Here is a 24,430-nt window from a genome sequence, read left to right as displayed (position 1 = left end):
ACCCTTCTGTTCTTTGCTGGACAGTGGGGCAGCATTTCCCACTCACCCCTGGCCCAGCAGCTGCCCTGCCAACTCCCAGACCACTGGGATTGTACCACGGCTGCAAGGGTCAGTGGTGCCACCAGATCCTGGCAGAGAAGTGTCTTCTCTGTCAGCCTGAGCAGGACTGGCCAGAACTCCACAGTGCCAGGGCTTTGTCATCATCTGCATGAACGTGGGAGGCACTGGGTTTTGGGGAGCCAGTCCTAAAACCCCTGCTGAGAGTTGAAGCACCTAAAAATAGCCTTGCAACGGTCCTAATGGCCCTGGCCATGCTATTTGGTGGGACCAAGGCTGCTCCCCAGAGAAGGGGTATTTGTTTAATCTCCCACAAGCTGAAACAATCTTGGGGTGAGGTGCCTGCCCCAGAACACAGAGACCCAGCCAGATGTGGTGCCAGACCACTGCGACATAAACGGAGCTAAAATTGGCCCAGAGGAAACAAAACAAGAAACCCCAAAACCCCAGAACAAAACAAACCTGAAGAAAACAGCTTGTCTGCCCTCCTCACTTACGTCAGCACTGGTCCCCTGCTGTGGTGGAGGGGGATGTGATGTTCACCCTGCTTGTGCTGGTCCTGAGTACCCCACACGCAGGGGCTGCTGGGGGGGGATGGGGGTCGTGCCCTCCTGGTAACCTGACAGGCAGTGCCAGCCCTGGGACAAGCATTGCTCAGTAGGGCTGGGAGAAAATGAGAGCAGCCCCAAATTCCTGCTGCAGTGGGGGATGGCAGCTGTGGGTCAGGCTGAAGCTGGCACCAGGGGTGTGGGGTGCTTGTGGGAGGCTTTAAGCTGATCCTGTGCCCACACAAGGAGCACTGGGGGCTGCTGGTTGCATGTGCCTGCAGTGTTACCTTGTGAGAACAGCACCAGGGCTTCTCACCCACTGTGGGCTTGGTGAGGTGCCTGAGCAGAGGTGGAAAATCACATGTCCTGCTTAGGGTGGGGCTGGGTGACCACTATGGGCATTAGAGCCACCAAAACATTTGCTCTTGGGCTGGCCAGAAAAGGAGCGGGCCTTGGTGCCCCTTCCTGCCCACGCTCTCGCTGTGGTACCCAACCCAGAGGGATGTGTGCCTCACCTGTGTCCCTGACAGTGCCCATGTTTCTGTAGGGCTTTGGCAGGGAGTCCCTCCTGCCCTGGACCCCCTTGCAGGTGTCTGTGTTGTCTCACAGGCTGCAGTGACCTATGGGCAGGTGGACCTCCAGCAGCACTGCCTGGCCTTCATCGAGGGCTGCACCGCGGTACGGTGGCAGGTGATGGGGGAGCATGGTGTGGGGTACCCTCGGGTATGGGGGGCACGTGGCATGGAGAACACTGCATGAGGCAAGGGAGCAGGGCTCCTAAGGACAGGATGCCTAGAGGCTGGGAGAGGAGTGAATGGTATTTGGAGAGAAGATGCTGGGTGACTGGCAGAGGCAGGCTGGGGGGTACTGGAGTGCCCGGGGATTGGAGTTTGTGTTAGGGGATGCTGGAGTGCCAGGCAGGGATGGCACCAGGATGTGTCTGATGGATGGGGGTGGTGGTTGTGTGGGGTCCTGGTTCCAGCACCCTGGTGTTGTGGTGTGCTGGCAGGCAGTGGTGCGGACCCAGGGCTTCCGTGAGCTCTCTGACGTGGTGCTGGCGCGGGTGCTGCGCAGTGACCGCCTGGCCGTGGATGAGTTGGAGCTGGTGCAGGCTGTGCGGGAGTGGGCACACGTCAGCTCGGTGAGTGCCATGAAGCAAGGACCACCCAGGGGTGCCTGGGCCCCCACCAGCCCAGGCTGGGGGTGTAGGGACCCTGTCCCTGAGCCCAGGGCTCTGTGATGCACACAGAAGCTGTGTCACTGCCCCCAGGCCCCTGTCTCCCCTGGTGCCCAGGACATCACCAGCCTCATCCCTCACATCCTGATGTCTGACAGGCTGTCCTCGAGCGTCCAGTGCCAGAGGTGGCTGCCCTGCCAGTGAGGGAGCTGCGTCTGCCCTTGCTGGCACCCAGCGAACTGGTGACACTGGAGAGCCACAACCAGCAGGACCTCCTCATCCCGGTGAGCTGCTGCCTGTTCTTAGTGTGCCCCGACTGACCTCCGGGGCTGAGGTGCTGTGGGATAGGCTGAGGAGGGCCACTGTGGCAATGCTAATGCCCCCATCCCCACAGGTGGAGAACATTGCTGCAGCCTGGCGTGCCCATGCACTGAGGAGGGGCAGTGGGGTGCCCTCCCGCCTCTGCCGTCCCCGCCGGGGCACACGGCCCCGCGACCATCACCGTCACCTTGAGCCACACGCCAAGTAGGGGCTGGGCAACGAGTCTTGTCCAGCCCAGCCAGGGACTCTGCAGTGGGGCAGGCAGTGGGGCTGGGCACTGATACTGCCGTGGCCAAGAGCATCCTTAAGGTGCTTTGTCCCATGTCACAACATCAGGGCCAGGGCAGGATGTCTGGGTCACCCTAAAAGTGATGCAGGGGCTGGGGGTAGGGTAGAGCTGGGCTGTGCGATGGGTGCAAGGACACTGCAGGTAGTGCAGTGTAACTGCCCAGGTACTGACCCAAGGGTGGTGGGGCTGCAGACATCCCTGCGGGATGGGGATCCAAGATGAGCTCTGCCTTCCCCGGGGCCGTGCTGCCCTCCCCCGGCAGCGGGGCCGTGCTGCAGTGGGAAAAAGCGCCAGCACCTGCCCTGGCAGGGGCACAGGTACCCTGGGGCTTGGAGGGGGTGCAGCTACGAGGGGACACATGGGCATCTTTGCACACACTGCTGCACCGACAGGCTCCCGACCCCCGCCAAGCCCTACCAGCAGGCCACACACACACAGGACAGGCTGCCAGCCCCACCATGTGCCACACACACGGTGTGCAGCCCTCCTTGCACCCCCCATTGAGTGTGTGCACACAGCTGGGTCTGTCTTAAGCACACATACCCCCCTTCCAGCTGTGTTCCCCAGGAGAAAGGGCCGGACACAGCAGGTAATTTATATATAATATATATATTTACTCTTTAAAAATAAACCTTCAGTCCCCACTACCGCCTGTACAAACTACAAAAATAAACCTTTGCTCTCTTTGATATAAATAACTTAGATGGCGTGTTTGGGGGGGGGGCTGCCCGCCATGCCCACGCCTGGCACGGGGACAGGGTCCCCAAGGCCACCCCTGCTCAGTGGCAGTGCGGGGGGGCCTGGGGCCGCAGGCACAGCAAACACCGCTGGAGTTAAAGTGCTGGGTAACGGCGCGGACGGTGCCCGGGACGGGGACGGGGACAGGGGCCGGCTGCAGGGACAGCCCCGTTGCACGAGGACATGGTAAGAAATACCGTTTCCCAGCAAGATGTGCCTGGTGGCACCGTGGGAGCCCACGTCAGCGTGCAGCGCCCTGTGCGTGCTCAAGCCTGTGCCATCCCCTGGACCGAGCACAAGTGTCACACAGGGGCTGTGATCGTGGCACAGCTCAGGGGCTTGGCACAGCAAGGACCACTCCAAGGATCTCCCCCTTCCTAAACCCTGCCTGTGTGCTGGGGAGAAAGAAGCTCCCTTTCTCCACTGTGGCACATCCATGATCTCCAGCCTTTCCATACTTGCCACTGGGGAAACTGAGGCACGGACTAGCATGTTGGAAGGGGTGAGCTGCCCATGGAGTGGGGGCATGAACCAGGTCTGTGCCCCCAGGCTCCTGCTGCCTCCAGTGGGCAGCCCTGCACTGGGCAAAGAGTCTGCCCGCTCCCTGCCTGCACCCTGGGCAGCCGGGTGAGGCTGTAGGCTGAGAAATAAATCTTTTAAAATAAGCTTAAAAATATATATCTCTCTATAGATAGTTTCCCTTTGCAATAAATAAAGGTGGGGGTGCCCACACTAGGCCTTGCCCATGGCATGCCAGGGCATAGCTGGCTCTGGGGCTGCCCCCTTATCAGAACAGGGGGCATCAGGGCACCCTGTTGGGGTACCCCCACTCATGGCCTGGGATGGGTGGTCCCAGGAGGAGGTGATGGGGAGCAGGCAGTGACCCCACAGAGGGGGAGCTGGCATGGCACCAAGTCCACCTTGCCAGCAGCTCCAGAAACAGAGGGGGGAGTTAGTGCTTCCATTTCTGGGGGGCAATAATAAGTCCAGGGCAGGATAACCCCAAGCCCTGGGTGATGGGACACGGCACCAACAGTACAGCCTCGGGTGAGGGACACACGGGCATGGCCTGGCCTGCACACAGCTTGCATAGAAGTGCCAGCCTGCCCTACCAAGCCCCGGTGCAGGGTGCAGGGGGCCAGTCCTCCTTGGCCAAGACCACTCCGGCAATTAGCAGCACGACACGGGTGACCCCGCTCTGCACCCTCCTGTGCCCACTGGGTGCTGGGGAGGTGCTCTGCCCAGGAACCAGCAATCTGCAGGGAGAGAGATGTGGGGGTCAGTTGGGTCCCTCCACACCCACCTCACACCCCCACACCGCCATGCACCAGCCCTGGTAGGGCATCCCCAAGCTCACCTAGCGCCAGGCACCTGCCCCATGGTGGTGTCCCATGTTCTGCATCTCAAAGGTGTCGGGCACAGCGGCGCCGCTGGTGCTGGGCTCGTCCAGGCAGTCCCGCTCGCCGCTGGTGAAGCCCTCAGGGCTGAAGGTGGGGTAGGAGCCGGGCAGTGTGGGGTGCAGGGCCACTGTCACTGAGGCGGTGGCCGTGACGGTGGTGTAGCTGCCGGCAGGACCCTGCAGGTGGGTGCTGTAGGTGGGCAGGGCTGCGGGGGGCGCTGGCCGGGTGCCTGCTGGGCAGGGCTGCGGGGGATCTCGGGGCAGCGTGGTGCACGGCTCCCCAAAGGGCAGGGGGGCTGCAGGCTGAGGGCCAGAAGCCTCTTTCTTCCCCTGAGCCTCTAGGCTGTCCTTGTAGGGCTTCAGCACCTGGAGGGGGAGCATAAAGCATGAGGGTCTCCAGTCATATTGAGCATCCCTCTGGCAACACCACCAGCCCCCATCCCCCAGCTCTATCCACGACCCTCTCTCTGGGGATGCAGAGGAGTTGGCAATGCCACAATGGATAGAGACACTCACAGTGATGCGGGGGAAGCTGGGGTCCTTGCCAGCCTCCAGTAGGATGTGTGCTGGGGCAGGGGGCACAACGAAGGGTCCCCGTGGGCTGCCTGGCCCCACACTCTCCGTGTAGTGCTCCGTGTCGGAGGGCTCAGGGAAGGTGGTGGGCCAGGCTGGAGCACGCCGGACGTACAGTCCCCCAGGGCCCAGACATGGGGGTATCGACTCTGGTGGGGGTAGGCAGGGGCCAGTATCCACCAGGGATGCCTGGGGAGAAAAGACAGGTCAGAGGAGCCAGGGATAGAGGAGTATGGAGAAGCAGGGAGTATGGGTTGATGCAAGGGTGGGAATGTGAGTGATGCCAGGTGAAGCACGGATGGGATCAAATGGGTCAGGGAAGGATGGGGGAAGTTGTGTGTGGAATAAAGCAGGAACAAGGTCAGGTAGGTATGGGGCAAGTAGGATATGGGTCAGAGAAAGGATGAGGTAAAAGAGGGATGGTACAGGGCAAGGGATAGACCAAGGTGGGTTCGAGATGAGATTGGGACTGGACAAGGCAAAGATGGATAAAGGATGAAAAGTGGGCGGGGAGAGGGGCAATGGGGGATGGAGAAACATGGGTACAGGGCTGGGGAGGACGAGGGAGAGGTGGGATGGAGGGGTCTTGTACCTCAGGGGGTGGCCCAATGACAGAGAGCAGCACGGGCAGCAGCACCAGCCCGTTGAGCAGCCCCAGCAGCGTCAGGATGGTCAGCACCGCAAAGAAATACCTGAGGGGACCATAGGCACATGGGGTAAGCAGGCACAGCCATCATGAACCTGTCCCATCACAAACATGGCTTCCCATTCCACACCCCCCTGGCCCTGCCATGTCTCCCCAGCCTCCAGGCGAGATGGAATGGCAGTCCCTCGCAAGATGTGCTCACCAGCTACCCCACATCCCTACTGCCAGACAGGGGGGACTGCCCTGGACACCCACCAGCCCCCACTGCCAAAGTTCTTGTAGGGCAGCACGTGGCTGATTTACCCTTCTTCAGTGCTCACCTCATGATGAAATCAAACTCAGAGCCAGCCAGCATGAGGACACCCAGGAGGGTGGAGACAGCACCATCCATCACAGGCGCAAAAGTGTGCTCCAGTGCTGCGGCCGAGCGCACATTCCTGCTCCCCGCAGCTGTCAGGAAGCCCTGAGTGGGATGAAAATGTCATGTGGGGCTGTCCCTGTGTGCCACCCACGATGGGCAACCCATCAGCACATGGCAAAGCGGGTGAGGGTGCCAGGGAGTGGGAAAACTGGGATCAGCCTGTACTCACCAGGGCCACATGGACAGTAAACTCCACACCGATGCCCACCGAGGCAATGAGGATGACCACAGGGATGGCGCTCAGCTTGATGCCCATCAGCCCCATGATGCCAAACAATTCCACAGCAATCATGGCCAGGATGGAGACCTGGAGGGTGGTGGGGTCAATGAGAGATGGCTTTGATTGGCTGTCCCCCCTTCCTGGCAAGCCTGACCCTACTCCATATAGGGCAGCCTCACCTGACCAACCCTCTTCCCTCTATGTGGAGTGTCCCTCTGTCCCATCTTTTGGGGGGGTAGCCCTCACCCTGCTCTGCATGGATGTCATCAAACCCCTGCCCACTACACACATTCCCATCATAATGGGTTCCCTGATCCCTCCATGTGGCTCCCCCAACAACTGCCACCTCCACGTGGGTGTTCCTGTCACTCTTCTGCATGGATGTATCCAGGGCCCCTATTCTCTTCATCAATGATATAACTGGTACCTCCATACAGGAGTCCCCCACCCATGGCCACCCTCATATGGGCATCCCTTCCCTCCCCTGGCCACTCCATCAGCCAATTCCCATGAAGCAGGAACCGAGGGCCACTCAGCAGGATGGGAGAAAGGCTGGATGCCCTGGACCCCACCCATCAGGGCCATCCCCGGGCAGCAGGGTGCGTACTCACGATGATGCCGGCGGTCCAGGGGTTGAGCAGCAGCAAGGCGCAGACGAGGAAGGTGCAGGCCAGCAGGATGCTGATGGCCAGCAGGAACCAGTGCCGCAGGCCGATGTACTGCTCCCAGAAGAGGAAGGGGTAGCCGCTGGGGTAGCTCAGCACGCCGTGGCGCTGCGCAGCCTCCTGGCAGATGGCCCGTACGCTCTCGATCGCCTCCACAAAGTCAGACGTGCGACGCAGCCCGCTCAGGTAGAAAGGGAACTGGGCGAACTCCAGCGGCTGGGCTGCTGGGACTGTGAGGAGATCACAGGCAGTATGAGGGTATGAGCAGTATGGGTGGACAGGCAGCACAAGAGCACCACAGTCACACCAGCCTGATGCCTGGCTGGCTACCACAGGTCTGGGGAGTGTGTAGGGAACAGACTGGGGCCAAGGAGGAGGGCAGGGCATTTCTCTGGCTGTAGGATTTTTGTGCATTAGTGGGTTACTCTGCAGTGAGAAGCTCATGGGCTGGAGCAGGCATGTGTTGCTAAGGGCACAGGGAATACAAAGTGGGATGCTCAGGGTGTGGGATGCAAGAGGACGAGGGTTAAGCATTGGGAAGCAAGGCAGTTTACCAGATGGGGTGAGGGATGTGAGGGGTTTCCCTTCAGGGCAAAAATGTGTGGGGAGTGGGGTACTCGGCAGGAGGATGCTGGGGGCAGAGGGGACCTTGAGGAGCCCACCATGCTCACTCACTTCGCAGGTTCTCGCCCGTGGTGTCGTACTTGTCATGAATCCACTCAGGGGGTGGAGGGTAGAAGTTGGCCTGGGAGGCAGCAAAGCCCAGGGGGTCGTTGCTGGCCCACACGGTCAGGCAGATGTAGAAGGTGTCGGGGGGGATGATGCCATTCTCATCCACCAGTCGCCGTGTGGTCAGCTACAGGAGAGACCAGGAGTGGGCATGAGCTGGGCAGCTGGGGCAGAGACATCCCCAGCCCAGTCAGCCCAGCCCTGCCACCACTCACCTGGTTGAAGTTGAAGGGCTCCTTCTTGTTGCCAGTCTGGATGAGGAGCTTGTAGGCCAGTGCCCCATCCTCAGAGCCATTGCGGTAGCTGTCATGGGTGATGCGCCCGGCCTGCCAGTCCCTGTCGAAGGTGGCCTGGAGCCCTGGGGATGCAGAATGGGGGATAAGCATCCCTGGGGACACACCACCCTGCACACCACCCCATGTGACCCAGGGAGTGTGGTGCCAGAGGGATAGGCACACAGAAACCCCAAGGCGCAGCTTCCAGTGCTGGGCACCTTGGGACCATCCTCCCCAGGATGCTGCACACAAGGGAAGGCATTCTCAGGCCAGTGGGAAGCATGCAGGCTGAGGAAAGGACTGTCAGGCAGGGGAAGTCATGGAGAAGAAGCACGTCCCTCACCTCTCAGCCAGTCCTGGAAGTAATGGAGCCACATTTTAGGCAGGTCGCGGTTGCCCTCCCGCACCACGTACTTGACGGTGCTGAAGGCCTGGTGCAGGCTCAGCAGGGCAGCCTGGGCACCCGGGTAGTGGAAGCCACCCTTAGTGACAATGAACATGTTGTAGAAGGAGAAGTACTTGAACTGGGCCGAGATGAAGGCGTGTGCCTTGGTGTCCCGTGGCACGATGTCCGTCAGGTAGAGGCCATCATGTACCATGGTGGTCCCATAGAGGCTCAGCCCTAGCAGTGCCAGGAACAGCACCACCACCACCACCTGTGGGGACAACAGGGGGGTCAGGAAGAGTCCTGTGCCACCCACCCACCCACCCTGAGTGGCACCACCAGGGCTGTCCCCCCCTCACCTTGGTGCGGGTGCGCAGAAGGAGTGGGGCGTACTTCTCCCGGGCGAAATCAGCGAGGCTCCAGCGGCAGAAGGGCAGGGGGACACACTCCCGGCCACCCTTGGTCTCATCCAGCTGGGACAGCAGATCCCGGGTGGAGCTGGATGGGGCGAAGACCTGCGAGCCCAAGGGGTCACTGTGGGGCAGGAGGATGGCAGGTGAGGTGCACACCTGGGAGGTGGGTGGCAGGACAGTGACAATGTGGTGGCCCGAGGGGTCACACCGGGTGAAGGCTTGCACAGTGGTGGTGATCTGGGTGCTGGTGGCCATGCCAGGGTGCCCATAAGGAGATGGGTGGCAGGCATGGTTGTCGTTGGCGTCAGCAAGCTCTTGGGGTTGGATCTGGATGACCCTTGAGGAGCAAGGGCTGCATGGAGAGAGTGGAGGAGAGAGGATGAGATATTTAGTCACCCTGTCCTCTTTAGGGAGCTGTGGGGTCAGACCTAGCCCAGCCAGCCCAGTGCTGGTACCTGTAGAAGCAGCAGAGGATGTCGAGCCGGCGTTTCTCCCGGCGGTGCAGGTCCAGGCTCAGGATGGCAGGGAAAACAAAGAGCACCATGGCGAAGTTGAACACGACGACCACTGCCGCCTGCAGGTATTGGGGGACACACATCAGAGCGGGGTCTGGCCATCCCTTCCCATGCCCTGGAAAGGGACCGTGGCCCTACCTGGAGGGAGAAGGCACGCAGGGCAGGGATGGGCACCAGGGCTGCCATGAAGAAGGCGATCATGTTGCTGACAGAGGTGAGAGCCACACTGGTCCCCGTGCGCTTCAGACACTCACCCGTCCGCTCCTGTAGGGACAGGAAAGGGGTGATGAGAGGGACCACGGGGAGGCAGGAGGAGGCCAAGAAGCCCCTGGGCAGTGCTCAGTGCTCACCTTGAAGGGGATGTGCTGGCTCGTCTCAGTGAAGGCGTGAGCCAAGAGGAACATGTCATCCACCCCAATGCCAAGGGCCAGGAAGGGCAGGACCTGCCACAGAGAATTGGCGTGAGCAGAGGGACATGGCCACCACCTGAGAGGGGACTCAGGGTCCTGCCCACCTCATAGTACCCAGCTCTTCCCCCAGCACATACCTGGGTGGTGGCTGCATTGAAGGAGATGCCCAGCAGTGAGCAAAGCCCCAGGCCAGAGGCGACGGAGAGAGCCACAAGCAGGACCCCAGCCAGGCCCACAGCCCCTTGGGACTTGGAGCAGTCCCACCGCAGCATGGTGACACAGGCGTAGGCCAGCTGCAAGAGCACAGTGGGTTAGCGGGGGCCTGGGGGGAGATGAAGGGATGGCAGAGGACAGAGAGAAGGGGCACACGTACCATGAGGAGGTAGCCCCCAGCCACCCGGATGACGCTGACGTCAGAGAAGGACTTCATGATGTCGTTGAGCGTGGTGGTGGAGAAAGCATGGACACTCTGTGTGGCGTTGGGAGGGATGGAGTCCTGCGCCAGCTGCCAGAGGTGCATCCCATTAGAGGAGTCAGGAGCCCCCTGCTCTACAGTACACCCACCCCAGAGCCACTCAGGGTGCCAGCATCACCACTTACAGTCCCTAGGGACGCGCTGGACTAAAAGAGAGTAGTGCCAGAACCCGTGGCCACATGAAAACCTGAGCACAGAGGGATGCCACACACAGGCTCACCCCTGCCCAGCCCCATGTGGGGCTGTTCCCGGTGCTCACCTCCACGAATTTCCTCTGCCAGGCCTCCAGGATGGCTCCTGCCTTCTCCTCGCTCCAGCTGATATCATGGATCTCGTAGTCATCCTTGAAGTGCTCATAGAGCTGCCGGGGGCTCATGAGGAGGAACATGGTCTGCAGGGCCTCGGCGCTGGGGGACAGGCACGCACCTCGCTGGGACCGGCTGCAGCGCCCCAGGATGCAGGAATGGGTCCATCCCCCACCCCACGGCACCCATCCCCACCACAGACAGCCAGGAGAGGACTCAGGCATCCTGCCTCCTTGCTCTGCCTTGCTCACTGGCCCCACACACTCAGCAGCCTCTGAGACAGCCCCACAGCCCCCCTGCAGCCAGGGCAGGTGTCCTGCCCTGTGCCTGGGGATGCCCACACCACAGCAGCTCTTACCGTAGCAGCTTGCCCTGGGAGTCTTTGGTCGTGCCGCCTAAAATCAGCTCCTGCTGCCAGCGCATGAACTTCCTGGAGAAGCCGTGGCAGCCCCCCGAGAGCTCGGCCGGGATGTCGGGGCTCTGTGGGAGGAGGGGAGGTGTCAGGATTGTGGGGCAGGCAGGAAAGCACACTCCCACACCCAATCCTGGTCCTCATGGACTGTGACCCACCTGCTGGCTCTGCTTGTTGGGGGCACTGGAGGGACATTGGGGGTCCCGGGGGTCCAGGCAGGGCCGCTCCATGTAAGCCTGTCCCACCTCTGCCTTGTCTAGCAGCTCTTTGAAGCCTTCCAGGGACGTGAACTGCCCCAGCTCCTCCATCAGCTGCAAAGGGTCCAGGTTGCTCCACTGGATGTCCGGGCGGCCCCTGGGCAGAGAGCAGCACTGGGGTCATGGGGGATGCCAAAACCCACAGGCAGTACCACCACCACCCCTGCCAGCCCATGCCAGGGGTGCTATGGATGCCTTCCCAGGCAGGATGCGGGGATGCAGACGAGCTCAGCCCCCAGCACATCCCTTACCCCCTCCTGGGGAATCCCCCGTGCCCTGTGCGCCACAGCGGGCCGTGCCCCGAGTCAAGTAGCGTGCCTGATCCTGTTAGTCCGGGACAAAGCGGGGGGAGCCGGCCCTGCTGCCTGGCCCCGCTTTGTGTGAGCAGTCAGGCCGATTACTGCCCGTGGGCTAACATCTTGATAGAGGGGAGCAGGCAGGCAATAGCTCCCGGCATCCCTTACAGCCCTTCCTGCCATTTTCCCCCAAGATGGAGAGTTTGGGGCTCAGCAGAGGTCCTGGGGGCTCAGCACAATACTGGGAGCTGGGTGTGGAGTACGTTCTTGGAGGTCCAGCAGGACTGCAGGGGACTTGGGTACCCAGGAAAAGGGTTTTTCCCATTGCCTGCAGATGCTCTGCTCCCTCCACCCCAGCCTGGGGAGCTGGGGGCCAGCTTCCAGCCTCACTCAGCTTCTTTTTTAAGACAGAAAGCACATACAAAAAAGCCAATAACCCAGCCCAGCGCTCCAAAGAGGGGAAGAAAAAGCCCTGAGCAAGTGTGGGCTCTGGGGAGAAACACAGCCTAATAATTCATGAAGGCTGGCTGGGCCAGAGCCGGCCGCTCGAGATTCCCACATACCAACTGGAGCTGCTGCTGCTTCCAAAGAGAGCCCCTTTTATCTGCTTTCGCTTGCTTCACTGAGCCAGGGCAAATCCTTTTGTCTTTCCATAGATTGCTGCTCTTTGTTCTCCCAGCTCCCACCCTGCTCACCCCTTGGCGTTAAAAAGGGGGACGAGTCCCCCTGGGCCGGCCGGCGCTCAGCCGGGGTGCCCGCCCGGCACCCGCTCCCTCGGCTGCTGGGAGAGAGGAGTCCCGTGGCTGCTCCAGTGCCACCCTGCCTGCCACGGAGCTCAGCCCCAGAACGCCGCCCAAGCGGGCAGGCAATGCCACCAGCATCCCCTCTGGCACAGCTGCCCCAGCCCCGCTTGCTCCTGCTGCCGGCAGTTCCCCAGCCTGGGATGGGGAGAACCTGAGGTCTTGGGGGGCAAAACCAGCCCCCCAGTCTTGGCTGGGGAGGCTGCGGCCCCTTCCCCCTCCTCCCATCCGCAGCAGCCTGAATAAGGCCACTATTTCATCTGTTTGGCAAGGGGCAGCTTTCAGAGCAGCATTAGCATGAGAAAGCACGGGGCTGCGTTTGCTGACAATGCACAAGCCGCCCCAGCTCTCCCGGACAAACACACGCGTAAACAGAAGGAATGTGGGGGAGGCTCCCCGGCCCAAGCCGGGGTCCCCAGCCCCACCACCACGGTGTGAGGAGCTGGCTGGGAGTCACTCGTCACCCAGCCCAGGGACTCCGTGCCCTCCGTGCCCCTGGGCACAGCTCAGGAGTGTGGGTGCCCCCTCACAATCACAGCACCCACAAGGCACTGCCAGGGGTGGGGTAGCAGCCTCAGGGACCTGCCTGCTGCACAGCCACTGTCCCCATCCCTATCCCTGGCTAGTGGGAGGGATGGGATGGGATGGGATGGGATGGGATGGGATGGGATGGGATGGGATGGGCAGTTCCTGCCTGTGGGCTGCAGCCCCCCTGCAGCGGTGCAGCCCTACCTGTGCCACCGAGGCCAGGCAGGGGAGCACAGGGACCTGTCCCCAGGGTGTTATCCCAGCAGGACAGCAATGGTGGTGGGACCAACCCAGGGCTGAGCAGGACAAGCTGCAGCACTGAAGCACCTTGGAGCAGGCAGAGCCAAGCTGCAAAGGGAGGTCAAGCACAGCCCCTCGGCAGCATCCCCAGCTCCTGCTCCCACCCAAGGCCCCCCACAGCCCAGGAGAGTTCCCCACACACACTCACGGGAGATAGGCTGAGCCTCCCTGCAGCTTGGAGCCTTCCCAGAAGCAGTCCAGCGGTGTCAGGATCACACAGGGGAACAGCTTCTCTATCATCTGTAGGAGGAGATGCGAGGGGTCAGCAGGGATGGATCAGACCCCCCAGTCTCCCCCCATCTTGCTGGGCTTCCCAAACCATCCAGCCAGCAGTGCCTTCCCAGCACCTGGGGCTGGCAAGCCCTGTCCCCAGCACAGCCCATCCACTGCCATTCTTTGATGGACTGACCCCGTGGGTCAGCAGCCACCCTCGGGGGCTCCCTCTGGCCATCCACGACCAGCACTCACCCTCTCGATCATGCCATTCTCAATGATGGGGACACCCGACTTGTAGCAGATCTTGTTCAAATCCCACGATCTGGAAAGGCAGAAGGAGGAGCTGAGAACGGGCATATCCCACAGGGGACATGGCAAGGGGTAGAGGGATGTGCAGAGCACGGCGGGGGTCCCCGTCCCCCATCTGGAGCCGGACTCACTTTCCGTACAGGGAGACTTGAACCTTGCTGGCGGCCAAGGCCGCCTCGAGGTGGAGCTGCAGGGCCTCCTGTGTCAGGATGTTATCACCCTCCTTCTTCGGGGTCTGGATCAACATCTGGGATGTGTAGACGGACTCCTCGCCCAACTTCTCCTTGGTGTAGCGCAGCTCCTGGCTCACCCGGCTGCCCGCTGTGGAGGGGACCACGACGTGCCCTGTCAGTGCCAGGGCAGGCAGAGCCCCCATCCCACCAATTTGCCCTGCCCATCAGGATGCTCAGGGAATGGGATGGGCAGAATCAAGGTTGCACAGCATCAGGTGGTGCTATGCTCACTCAGAGGGGCTTTTGGGGTGGGGTTCCCCAATTGCTGCATCCTCTGGGTGCTCACACCCAAGGGATCCAAACAGGGACCACATCAGGACACATTGGACCAGGCATCCCCCTACCCACCAACATGGTACCCAGCCCCAAAGCAGCTTGTTGGCTTTCCTCTCACCAGAAAAAACCCACAGACAGATGGTTGGTGAAGCAGAGTGAACCCAACCTGTCCACTTCCACCCGTGCACTGTGGTGGGTGCTGCAGATGCCCAAAACCAGCCCACAAAACAGGAAGCAAAACTGGGGGCACCCAGCCCAGTCCAGCTCCTCCATGGCACCCCAAGGCAGCAGGGAAGGAGGGCAGGGAGAGGCAGGCACCCCGAAGTCCCTGCAGCTGTAGGCTGTCCCAGCAGCGGTTTGGGGACAGGGGAGGGAGGTGGTGCTGGGGACATCACTGTTCCCTGTCAAGGCTCTGGGATCTGTCCCCCTTTGGCAGCGGGAGAGCTCTGAGCACAGCAGGGCCAAGGTTTCCAGCTGAAGCCACCGACTCCATTTGCGGCTGCCTCGGCATGGAAGAGGAATCCCCTCCCAGCCAGCATGGCTGGGGCTGGGACCAAACCCTGCACGGTCTCTCGCATGGCTGAGCACCAGCCCAGGGACAGCTGTCCCCATCCCCTTCGAATGGGGGGGTCCCATCCCTCCTGGCATAGCAAAGGGGAGGCAACATAGCCCACAGGAGGGTGGGAAGTGGATCCTGAAACCCCTCCCAAGAGCACCACTCGGCTGTCCTGCTCGCAGCCCCCCGCCCTGGCACATCTGGGGTGCAGCCCCCGTCCCAGTGCCACCCACTGGGGTACCCCAGGATGCCCAGCGTGGGATGCTTCCCAGGGCAGTGCCGCTGGCAGGGGCGAGGCCAGCTCCTGCCCAGCCCCAGGAAAGCGAGGGGAGGTCACGATTCATCTGCACCAGGATGCTCCCTCAGCAAGAGGCGGGGGCCCCGGCGGGCCTGGCCCTCCGCCAGCACCGAGGAGGCCAGAGCGAGACCGCAAATAAGGAGCAGAATCTTCCCTTTTAATGACTTATTATATGGGTTGGTGTTTTGGTTTTTTTTTTTTTTTCCTGCTTTTTGGGAACGGGGAGGGCAAAGCATCTTTATTGTTCCTGGCTGGGCCAGGGAGCAGCTGGTGTCCATCAGATGCCAGTTGGGATAGAGGTTGTGCCAGGGACGGGGGGGTGGGACACGGCCGCGGCTTTTGTGTGTGTGTCAGAGGGGACAGCAGCACCAAGGGCGAGGGGACGAGGACACGGGGAGGGTGGGTGTCGGCGGTGGGGGGAAGTGGGACGCCCATGCCGTTCCCAGCAGGCTGGGAGGTCGGGCGGGAGGTGCGCCAAGCTGCTCTGATCTCAGCCGTGCCACCCACGCCGAGCCCGGGCGGGAGGTGGGACACAGCGCCGAGGGGGTGCCCGGCAGCGCCGCTGCTCCCGGGGGATGCATCCTGCTCCGCCCTGCCCCGCCGGCATCTCCGCCCAGCGCGGCCGCGGGAGGAGCCACACATCTGCAAGCACGGGGTGGGGGCGAGCCCCCCGAAAAATTAAAGAGGAGGGGGATAAAAAAAAAAAAAGAGAGAGAGAGAAAATAAAAAGCCGTCCCTTGTAATTAGTGTTAATTTGGAACAGGGCACTGCGAGCCGTCAGCAAGCTTCAAAGGCCGTGAGGAAGCCTCAAATTCCAACACCCTAATTAACCAAAGAGCAACATGAAAAGACAAGGCAGCGCACACAGGGCTGCCAAGGACACTTCAAACGGGCGCACGCCGGCCGGCCGGGCAGCCCGGGAGCACCGAGACGCCCCACGCCGCACGCAGCCCCCCGGCCGGGAGGGGGCTGGGGCACCCCCATACCGACAATGAGCACGTTAATGAGGAACTGTATGCAAATTCCTCCTTGTTGTTGTTGTTGTGTTGTTGTTTTTTGGGGTTTTTTTTATTCCAATTAACAAAGGGAGCCCTTGGCTTTTTCATGCAAAAGGCTCTCTGGTTCCAATCAGGCGTCCGGTCCTGCTTACCAACAGCCTGCTCTGCTCCCCGGCAGGGTTTGGCTTCACTGCCCTGGACCCCCAGCTCCCTCCAAAATCCAACAGCAGGGCCTGGGGGCAGGGCAGTCCCCCGAGGCAGGAGCATCCTCACAGGGACCGGGCATTGCTCCTTGGTACCACTGCTGGGGGGTTCTGGGTGCAGGCTCAGAGCAGTTCTGGCTGGGCGGTGGATTGGGACGCTACAGCCACTCGCACTCCAAACACCTGGGGTGCAGAGCAGGCTCCTGCTGTGCCCAAGCAGGGAGGGTGGATGCTAGGGATGGGCCAGGGTCCCTGGCAGGGAGGGTGGCTGCGTGTGCGGCTGCCTCCCATCCACGGGCTATGCCGGGGGAGCCCTCTCCGTAATTACAGCATCGGCCACAAAATTACAGAGCAGGGCTGGAGCCTCCCTGCCCCCTTCCCGGCCACCCTGCCTGAGCCATTCCCCTGCCACTGCACCCCAAACCCTGCTGGCACAGGAGCCACAGCCACGGCACTGCAGCCAGTTCACCCTCACACAGTGGGACCAGCTTGTGCCCTCAGCTGCTCCAGCCAAGACAGAGCCTCAGCCCCTGTGTTGTCCTGGGAGGGGTCTGATCCCAGCTCATTCCACATCTCCCCAGAGATAGACAGAACCTCCCGGACTCATCTCAGAGGGTTTGGGGTCAGATGAGCCCATGCCAGGTCCTCTGCCCACAGCGCAGTTGCAAAGCCCCCCCAGCCCAGGGCTGGCCCCCTTGCAGCCACCCCGCTGGTTGTGACAGCAAGGGGACCTCCCACCACGCTCTCCCAGGGCAGGGCAGGAGGTGAACAAACCCCGTGGTGCCCTGTCCCTGTCTCCAAGCACCCAAGGGTGGGGGGCAGCAGGCTGAGAGTGCCAGGGCAGCGTGGCTGGGCGGCACGGGGAGGGCAGTGGGTCCGGGCAGGCTGCCCACCCCACACTGAGCCCTGGCAAGGCTGAAGGGGAGGGAGGGATGTGGGAGGTGCTGGGGAGCACAGAGAGGTACCAGAGTCTCCCCAGGAAACACATGCTGCAAAGTCCACTCTGTCCCATCAGGCTGGGTAGAGGTCACGGTCAACATCAGTGCCACCGCAGTGCAGATGGCACCCAGGCACTGCCAGTGTTGTCACCGCTTGGGTGACTTGGGTAGCACAGGATGACAGGGAGGGAACACTCCTGGGTACACATTCTCACTTGGCTCCCAAAATCAGGCCCTGTCCCGCTTGGTGTAATGGGGCTACGGGATGTGACAACAAATGTTGAGTCCCAGACTGGGCTGGTGCCCAGGGGATGCTGCAGCCCTGATCCCAGCTCCAGCTTGGAGCCCACTAGCACGGGACTGGATGAGCAGCTCCCTGTCTACATCACAGCATCCCAATGCTAGGGTTGGGAGCCACCACAAAGGCACAGCTGGGAGTGGGGCAGGGTCAGGCTGAGATCCCCTGGGAAAAGCCATCCCCAAGGGGAACCCCCTTTGCAGCACCCCCTGCTACAAGAGGCACCCACGGGGGCAAACACAGACCGAGCACATCCCGCGGGCAGAGATGCCGGCCCTGGGCAATCAGAGCCCCCGGGGCTTCGGAGGGACGCCAGAACCACCCTGCAACTCAAGCACTGCCCCGCGTCCCGGTGGGAGGGGGTCCCGAGGCACCGCCCCGAGCATCCCTCGGCTGCAGCTTCCCCGTGCTGAGCGGCGTGCAAGCCGGAGGCCACCTTCAAAGTGTTGTGGGGCGGATTAGCTGGATTAGGGAGGCAGTGAAAGGACCCATGCTGCTCCGGAGGAAGTCTCGCCCAGGGCACACTGAAAGAGCCATTTTTACCTGTCCCGGCCGCTACCGCCAGCCTCGCCAAAAGCCCGGCGGCCCCATCCTGTCAAAACACGTCCTGCCGGCCCCATTCACCCCGCGGCTGCTCCCGGGAAGGGGGGCAGCTGCCTGGCAGATGGGTGCCCCGGCAGCACCGAGGCACGGCCGAGGGCTCGGCGCTGCCCCAGCTCCTCCAGCTGAAGCCAGCCCCACGGAAGGGGCTGGCGGCTCAGCCAAGAGGGGCGGCAGAAGCCGGGGATGCCTTCAAAAAGCCAGCGGCGGAGGGGCTGAAAGGGCCCGTTTGGGGCCAGCTCCCCAGCCGCCGGCCCCGGCCGAACTCTTTTGTTTAACGGCGAAGCTAAATTAATGTCTTTATTACCCCAAATCGGGGGGCGGCGGTTCCCAGCGCAGCCAGGGGGGCAGCCGGGAGCTCGCACCGCCCCGGCCAGCGCCGAGGGGACAGCGCGACCCCCGAAAAAGAGAGAGGGGGGAAAAAGAGGGAAGGGGGGGAGAGGGGATTCAGTTGGGAACTATTCACCGCTAAGACTCCTGTCAGCATTGACATAAATTTCCACTGGTGTTGGCATTTAGGCATTTGCCATTTCCATATGTATAGGGCTGCCTGTACTAATTATGCTAATCACCCCCTCTGTTGGCTGCTGTGAAAAATGGCCACATTAGGCACTCCACTGCTTGCTAATGTCACTTAATGTGTGGTTGAAACATACATTCATTCCCCTCTGAATGGTGAAATTTTTCCACATTGCTGGCTTCATTCAGGCAAGAAATGAATTTTTTGAACTCAGACCACTTTTCCAGGCCCGAGGGAGAGGCAGATAATAAAACCCTCTTCTTGGGCCCTGGCGCTGCCCCCTCCCAGCCGCCAAATAACATTTAAAACACACAAAAAAAGAGCCCGTTCCCTAAGTCCGTAGATATGTCCAAGTTAAAAAATCATATATATAAAAAAAGAAAAAACAAACTTTCTAGGAAATAAAAAAAATATAAGTTGAAAAGGAAAGCAAAATGGACAGGGGCAGATAAGCCGCAGCCATCTGTAAAGTCTTCCAGTCTCTTTGGGTTAATTAGCAAAATTTTCCAGCCCAAAAAAGCTGACCAAGCTGTCAAGGAAGGGAAAAGGAAGAGCAAGAGGTTTTGTGCTCACCTCCCAAAGATAAATAAATAAAGGTGAACTGCCTGGACCCCATCTTCTGGTGGGTGGGGGGCTACTGGGTGAGCCTCCTTCCCTGCCCCCCTTCTCGAGAAGAAAGGTTCTTTCAGAGCCAGAGGGGAGTTTGGAGCAGAGGGGAGAGCCAGGCAGGCAGGTTTTTGGGATAACAGGGATCTCAGCACTTCATGGCAGCAACACCCCAGCTGCTCCTCACTCCTCCAAGCCCCCGCGGATGGGAACACTGTCCCCACAGATACCCAGACCCTGCAAACAGAGAGGACAGCAGGGTGCCAAAGGAAAAATCCCACCAGGCCAGGCAAGACAGTCCTCAGGCACCCTGGGCTGTCCCTGTCCTTCCTGCAGAGCAATACCTGTGTCGCCACACCCCAAGAGAAATGGGGACCCTCTTCCCCAGGACACCCATCTGGGGACAGAGCAGGGACATGGCAGTCCAGGAGCCACCCTACAGGAGTGAAGTGAAGCCAGCTCTGGGCACATCCCAGCAGGCATCTTGCTGCCCCAGACACGGGGACAAACTGCCATCAGAGCCCCCCAACCTGTCAGCACCAGCCACACAGAGCCCCCCAGATTCACCCGCTCCTTTCTCAGCCCCTGCACAAACATCCCACCCCACAAACCCACCCACCCAGCGAGGAGACCACCCACCTCTCCGTGTGCCCACCCAGGAACGGCTGTGGCATCCCTGCAGCCCCCAGTGCTGCTGCCCCACACCCCTCCACGGGACCCACCCAGCACAGTGGGGACAGGAGCTGGGAAGAGAGGCCACACAGACAGTGCTGAGGGCGTTCAATCCCGTCCTTGGCTTCCTCTTGGGGCTTTCCCATTCCCTGTGCCCCTCTCTGCAAACAGAGCCAGCCAGCACCTCCTCTCCGAGCTGGCCGGCCGCGGGGGGAGCTCCAGGCTGCATCCCAGCCCTGTCCTGGGTGCCGAGGAACTGATGCCCTGTGCCAAGAACTGCTGCAGAGGTCAAGGAAGGACAGAAACCACTGCCAAGAGGGCTGGGGGTGTCTCAGCTTTGTGCCCCAAGATGAGAACAAGAGAGCAAATCCCCCTCACCCCCATAAGATGCGTCCTATTTCATCCCAGCAGCACATTCGGGGTGTCCGTGACCCCTCCAGGAAAGGGACAGGGTCTTCTCCAGGGAGACTCGGCAGCTCTTTGAGAGCGCGACGGCTGCGCGGGGTGCTGGGCTGTTCCGGTTAGGAATTAACCCGGCCTTCCTTTGAACCAGCCCTCAGCGCTATAAATCAGGCAGACCCATTCACCACCCAGGGCTCTGCCTGCCCAGAGCTCGCCTCCCCTTGGCCCTAAAGACGCCCTGGGAGAGCCAGGAACAGCTGCCAGGTGTCCAGAGGTAACTCAACACTCGCCGCTAGCCGGGATTGCAAAGCCTCTGAGTGGCTAATTGCTTCGGAGGAGCCTAATTGAACATTTCCACAGGCGAGTCCAATTTATGGGGTGGCACAGCCTCCTTCCATCTCCCAAACAGGGATACAGGTCAGGCATAAGCCCAGAACACCACAAGAACCCCTCAGCCAGCCCCCTGGTCTAAGGACATTCCCAGAATTGGAACAGAGGACTTTCTGCTTTCCCACAAGTGGCCGGGGTCACAGCTGAGGCTCAGGAGGACATACCATCAGCATGGCCCAAGTGCTGACCCCAGTCATGGGGCCAAAGCAGGGCTGCCCACCCTATTCCCCTGTTTGGGGAGGAGGGGGATGGCACATCAGCATCATGCTCCCATGGGAAGCAGCTCCCTTCTCTCCCCTGCTCAGCAGGATCCCAGCTCCCAGAGAGCTGAGCTCAGCCTGCAGTGGGGACTGCCTGGCACAGGGTCACACTCTGCTCCTGCAGCACTGGGACCTCACCTGAGTGGGGTGGCTTGTAGGTTGGAGCATCACCACCCGCATCCCTCAGCCTGGCTAGGCAGACACAGGTGGTTGGGTGCAGTCACCAGAGGCTTCCTGGAACCTTAAGCCACCCTGCCCCTGAGCTGGGACCCACTGGGCCGGGATGATGGGCCTGGGATTCCCTGCACACATACCCTGCCCCTTAGACACCCTACAGCACTGCCTCGGGGCTGGGATGAACCACAGTCCCACAAACATCTCCTCACAGACCCAGAGGAGGCAGGAGCTCAGGTGCCCAGCACCCTGGGGATCCCAAACACTTGGGATCAAGCTGATGGGATACCAACTTTGCCAGCCAAGGAGCAAGAACTGCATTGCTTCAGCCTGCCACAGCGGCACCAGGCTGACTGCAGAGGACACAGACTCCAACTCTGCCACACATGGGGGAACGTGAGAAAGTAGTGGCTGAGAAAAATCCCAAAGCAGCTTCAACTCTGGATGCAACCACAGAGTCTGGGCAATTGTGTTCCACTCTCCAGGGGCATCCCAGGCCCTCCTGTCCCCTGATAATGCCCATCCCCACAGCAGCAGCATGGGGTGCAGTGATCAGGGCTGGCCATATGCGGGGGATGCTTTGATCTCACCAGAAAACGCAGAAGCTGAGGCTGGCGGTGAGGCAGGGACCTACAGATGGTTATGGGGAAGGGAGGCAGCCCCACAGCTGATAGACGAGACTGAGAGTGTCACCACAAACCTTCCTTCCACATCCTGACCCACGCATGCCACCCCATGGGACTAAAGCCATCTCAGACGCATCGTCCTTGGTGGTCGCAGGTTGTGCCAACGCCTGAGGACGCTGGGGCTGTGCCACCCAGGAGCGAGGCACGGAGGGGTCTGCCCCAAGTGCACACTCCCGGGGGAGGAGCCCTCCCAGGAAGGACAAGGGGCTCTGAGCAGCGCCCCTGGCACCCACACCGTCCTCAGGCAGGCACCACAGACCCAGAGCGGGGGCTGCGCACAGACCCCAGCGCACCCGCTGCCCAGGAAGGGGCAGGACTCCCACGTCAGCGGTGTTTCACCACAGAGTAAAAAAAAAAAAAAAAATTAAATCCAACTCCTGACACCGAAGAAGAAGAGAAGCCCTGAGAAAGTGAAGGTTCCTGAGAGAGGCCCCCGGCACCCACATTACAGCCAGACCACAGCGTGGGGGAAATCCCCCAAGAGCAGCCGCAGTCGCTGTTGCTGCGGCCGGGCGAGCAGGGAGGCTCAGTGGGGCTCAGGAAAAGCCGGGTTTCTGGGCGCTTCCAGCCGTCCCCAGGCTTGGCCCCTTCCCCATCCCGCTCTCCACCCTGATGTGCCGCAAGTCCCATTCCCCTTAACAGGAACAACCACAGCCGCCTTCCTGGCCACGGTTCCACAAAACGCTGACTCCTTGCTACCCCAAAAGCACAATAAAAATTCAATGGAGCCGGAGCCACGACCCAGAGTGAAGGGAACCACGGAGGGAGCACGTCCCTGCTTCAGCAGCCACAGCTCAGGCACTGGCTGGACCGGGACGTATCACTGGATTTCTCTGCTACGTGTTGCAGTGGAAGGGGGTGATGGAGACGAGATCTGGGGAGAGGGGACAAACATCCCTGGGGAGTGGGGAGCAGGTGGGAGAGCCGGGCATTCCTGGGCAGGGGTCCGTGCGTGCATCTGTGTGCAAGCAGCCAGGGAGCGCAGAGCTCTTTTTTTAAAAAAAAAAAAAAAAAAAGGGGGTGGGAGAGCAAAGTTGCTTCTATTGTTGAACCAAATCCAAGAGTAGCTGAGGACCACACAGGGAGCGGGGCGTGGGGGAGGAGGCAGCGCTCCCGCACAAAGATGGCTGACACCCCTCCGCTGAGCAACATCTGCCCCTGCACAGCACCCCGCGGGGACCCCCGCCCGGGGGATCCCCCCGCCGCGCCCGGCGGCACGGACGGGGGTGCGACTCGGGGTGCTGCCCCCCCGGGGGCCCCCCAAAGGCGAAGCGAGGCGCAGGAAAAGCAAATCCCAGACCCGTGAAGCAGGGTTGCAGGGATCGGGGAGAGAAAATCCACGCTGGAGTTATTAATAACAAAGGAGGGGGATCAGCCGCTTCCACTCGGAAACGGGGATTTGCTCCCGCCTGACCCTGCCCGCGCTCCCGTTCCCCCCGGGCCGGGGTCCCGCGCCGGGACTGGCGGCTCCGCGGCGCCAGCTCTGCCCCGGCGCGGGGCTGCGGCCGCCCCGGGGGGCTCTTCCCACCGGGAGGGGGTGTCCAGCACCATCCCCGTCGCACGTGTCAGCACCTTCGCGCGGGGACCCCCGCAGGGACACGCGTGGGGGTCCCTCTTCAACCCAGCACCGCGCACGGCGCAGCCCGAGCGGCCGCGCAGACGGGACCCCGGCTCGTGGGCACCCACGGCCCGTCCTCCGCGGCCCCGGTGACGGGACGCCCGGCGGCGGCATCCTCATCCTCCTCGTCCCGCCCCGCTCCCGCGCTGTCACCTGCCTCCCGGCCGGCCCCGCACTCCGCGCCGCGCGTGGGGGACAAAGCCGGGGCCGGGAGCGGGACCGGGACCGTTCCCACGGGCGGCCGAGCCCGCAGGGCCGCGCTTACCTTCCACCCAGAGGTGCTCGATGTCGGTCTCGATGGAGGCCACCCGTAGTCCCACGGCCAGCGCCCCGAACACCAGCAGCCCCACGAAGAGCACCTTCCCGCAGTGCCGCTGGATCCGGCAACCCAGGGCGAAGAGCAGCGCCTGAAAGCGGGCCCGCAGCCACAGCGGGGTCCTCTGGCCCACGGCCCTGCCCTGCGGATGGGGCGAGGATCGGGTCAGCCCGGGGGAGGAGAGGGGAGAGCCCCTGCCTGGGGAAGGGGACCCGTAGCGGGGCGGGATGCCCGCGGCCGCCGCACTCGGCTTCGGAGCGGAACCGCGAGCGCCGGAGGTTCCTCGAGCCGGGGGACGCGGGGGTCCCCGCACCCTCCCGGCCCGCCCCGGGCTGCCCCGCGCTCTCCGAACTCCCCTCCCCGGCCCGCAGCCCCCGCGAGAGCGGGCGATGCTCGCCCCTCACTCACCTCGGGCAGCGGCTTGCGGCGGGCGGCGCGGAGCGGCGGCGGCGCGGCGCGGGGGGGCTCGGCCGGCATGGCGGGGCGGCTGGCGGGGCTGGGCACCCCCGTTATGTGGGGCCGAGCGCGGCGGCGGCCCCCATGCGCGCGGCGGGGCCGTGCCGGTGCCGGTGCCGGTGCGGATGGAGGGCTGTGTGTGCGCCGCCGGCCGCCCGCCGCGCCTCTAAAGGGGAGGCGGGGGCGGGGGGCGCCGGGGCCGCGCCGCCGCCGCCGCTCCCATTGGCCGCCGCCACCGCGGCAGCGCCCAT

The 24,430-nt window shown here is 62.1% G+C and overlaps 2 protein-coding genes across 2 annotated transcripts in view; one reads left to right on the top strand and one right to left on the bottom strand.

Annotated features, from left to right (window-relative positions):
* BTBD19 (BTB domain containing 19) overlaps positions 1-3,050 on the top strand; it is a 7,509-nt gene extending 4,459 nt beyond the window's left edge. The window contains 4 exon segments of the mRNA XM_030953465.1: positions 1,215-1,283; positions 1,615-1,746; positions 1,941-2,066; positions 2,177-3,050. Of these exon segments, the coding sequence (XP_030809325.1) occupies positions 1,215-1,283; positions 1,615-1,746; positions 1,941-2,066; positions 2,177-2,311 (462 nt within the window). The 3' untranslated portion in view covers positions 2,312-3,050.
* On the bottom strand, positions 3,014-24,430 carry PTCH2 (patched 2). Its single transcript, XM_030953464.1, is given in 25 exon segments — positions 3,014-4,386; positions 4,488-4,895; positions 5,046-5,291; positions 5,695-5,794; positions 6,069-6,211; positions 6,339-6,476; positions 7,001-7,284; positions 7,730-7,910; positions 7,999-8,141; positions 8,402-8,714; positions 8,803-9,208; positions 9,312-9,430; positions 9,510-9,635; positions 9,722-9,814; positions 9,919-10,074; positions 10,155-10,286; positions 10,516-10,663; positions 10,920-11,041; positions 11,132-11,327; positions 13,303-13,394; positions 13,623-13,692; positions 13,811-14,000; positions 23,673-23,865; positions 24,132-24,358; positions 24,361-24,430. Coding segments are annotated over 24 exon segments (4,296 nt in total). The 3' UTR covers positions 3,014-4,386.

The sequence above is a fragment of the Camarhynchus parvulus genome, chromosome 8, assembly GCF_901933205.1.
Source record: "Camarhynchus parvulus chromosome 8, STF_HiC, whole genome shotgun sequence".
Classification (NCBI taxonomy): Eukaryota; Metazoa; Chordata; class Aves; order Passeriformes; family Thraupidae; genus Camarhynchus; species Camarhynchus parvulus.
The sequence above is the reverse complement of the archived record's forward strand: the minus strand, read 5'-3'. Positions and strand labels throughout refer to the sequence as shown.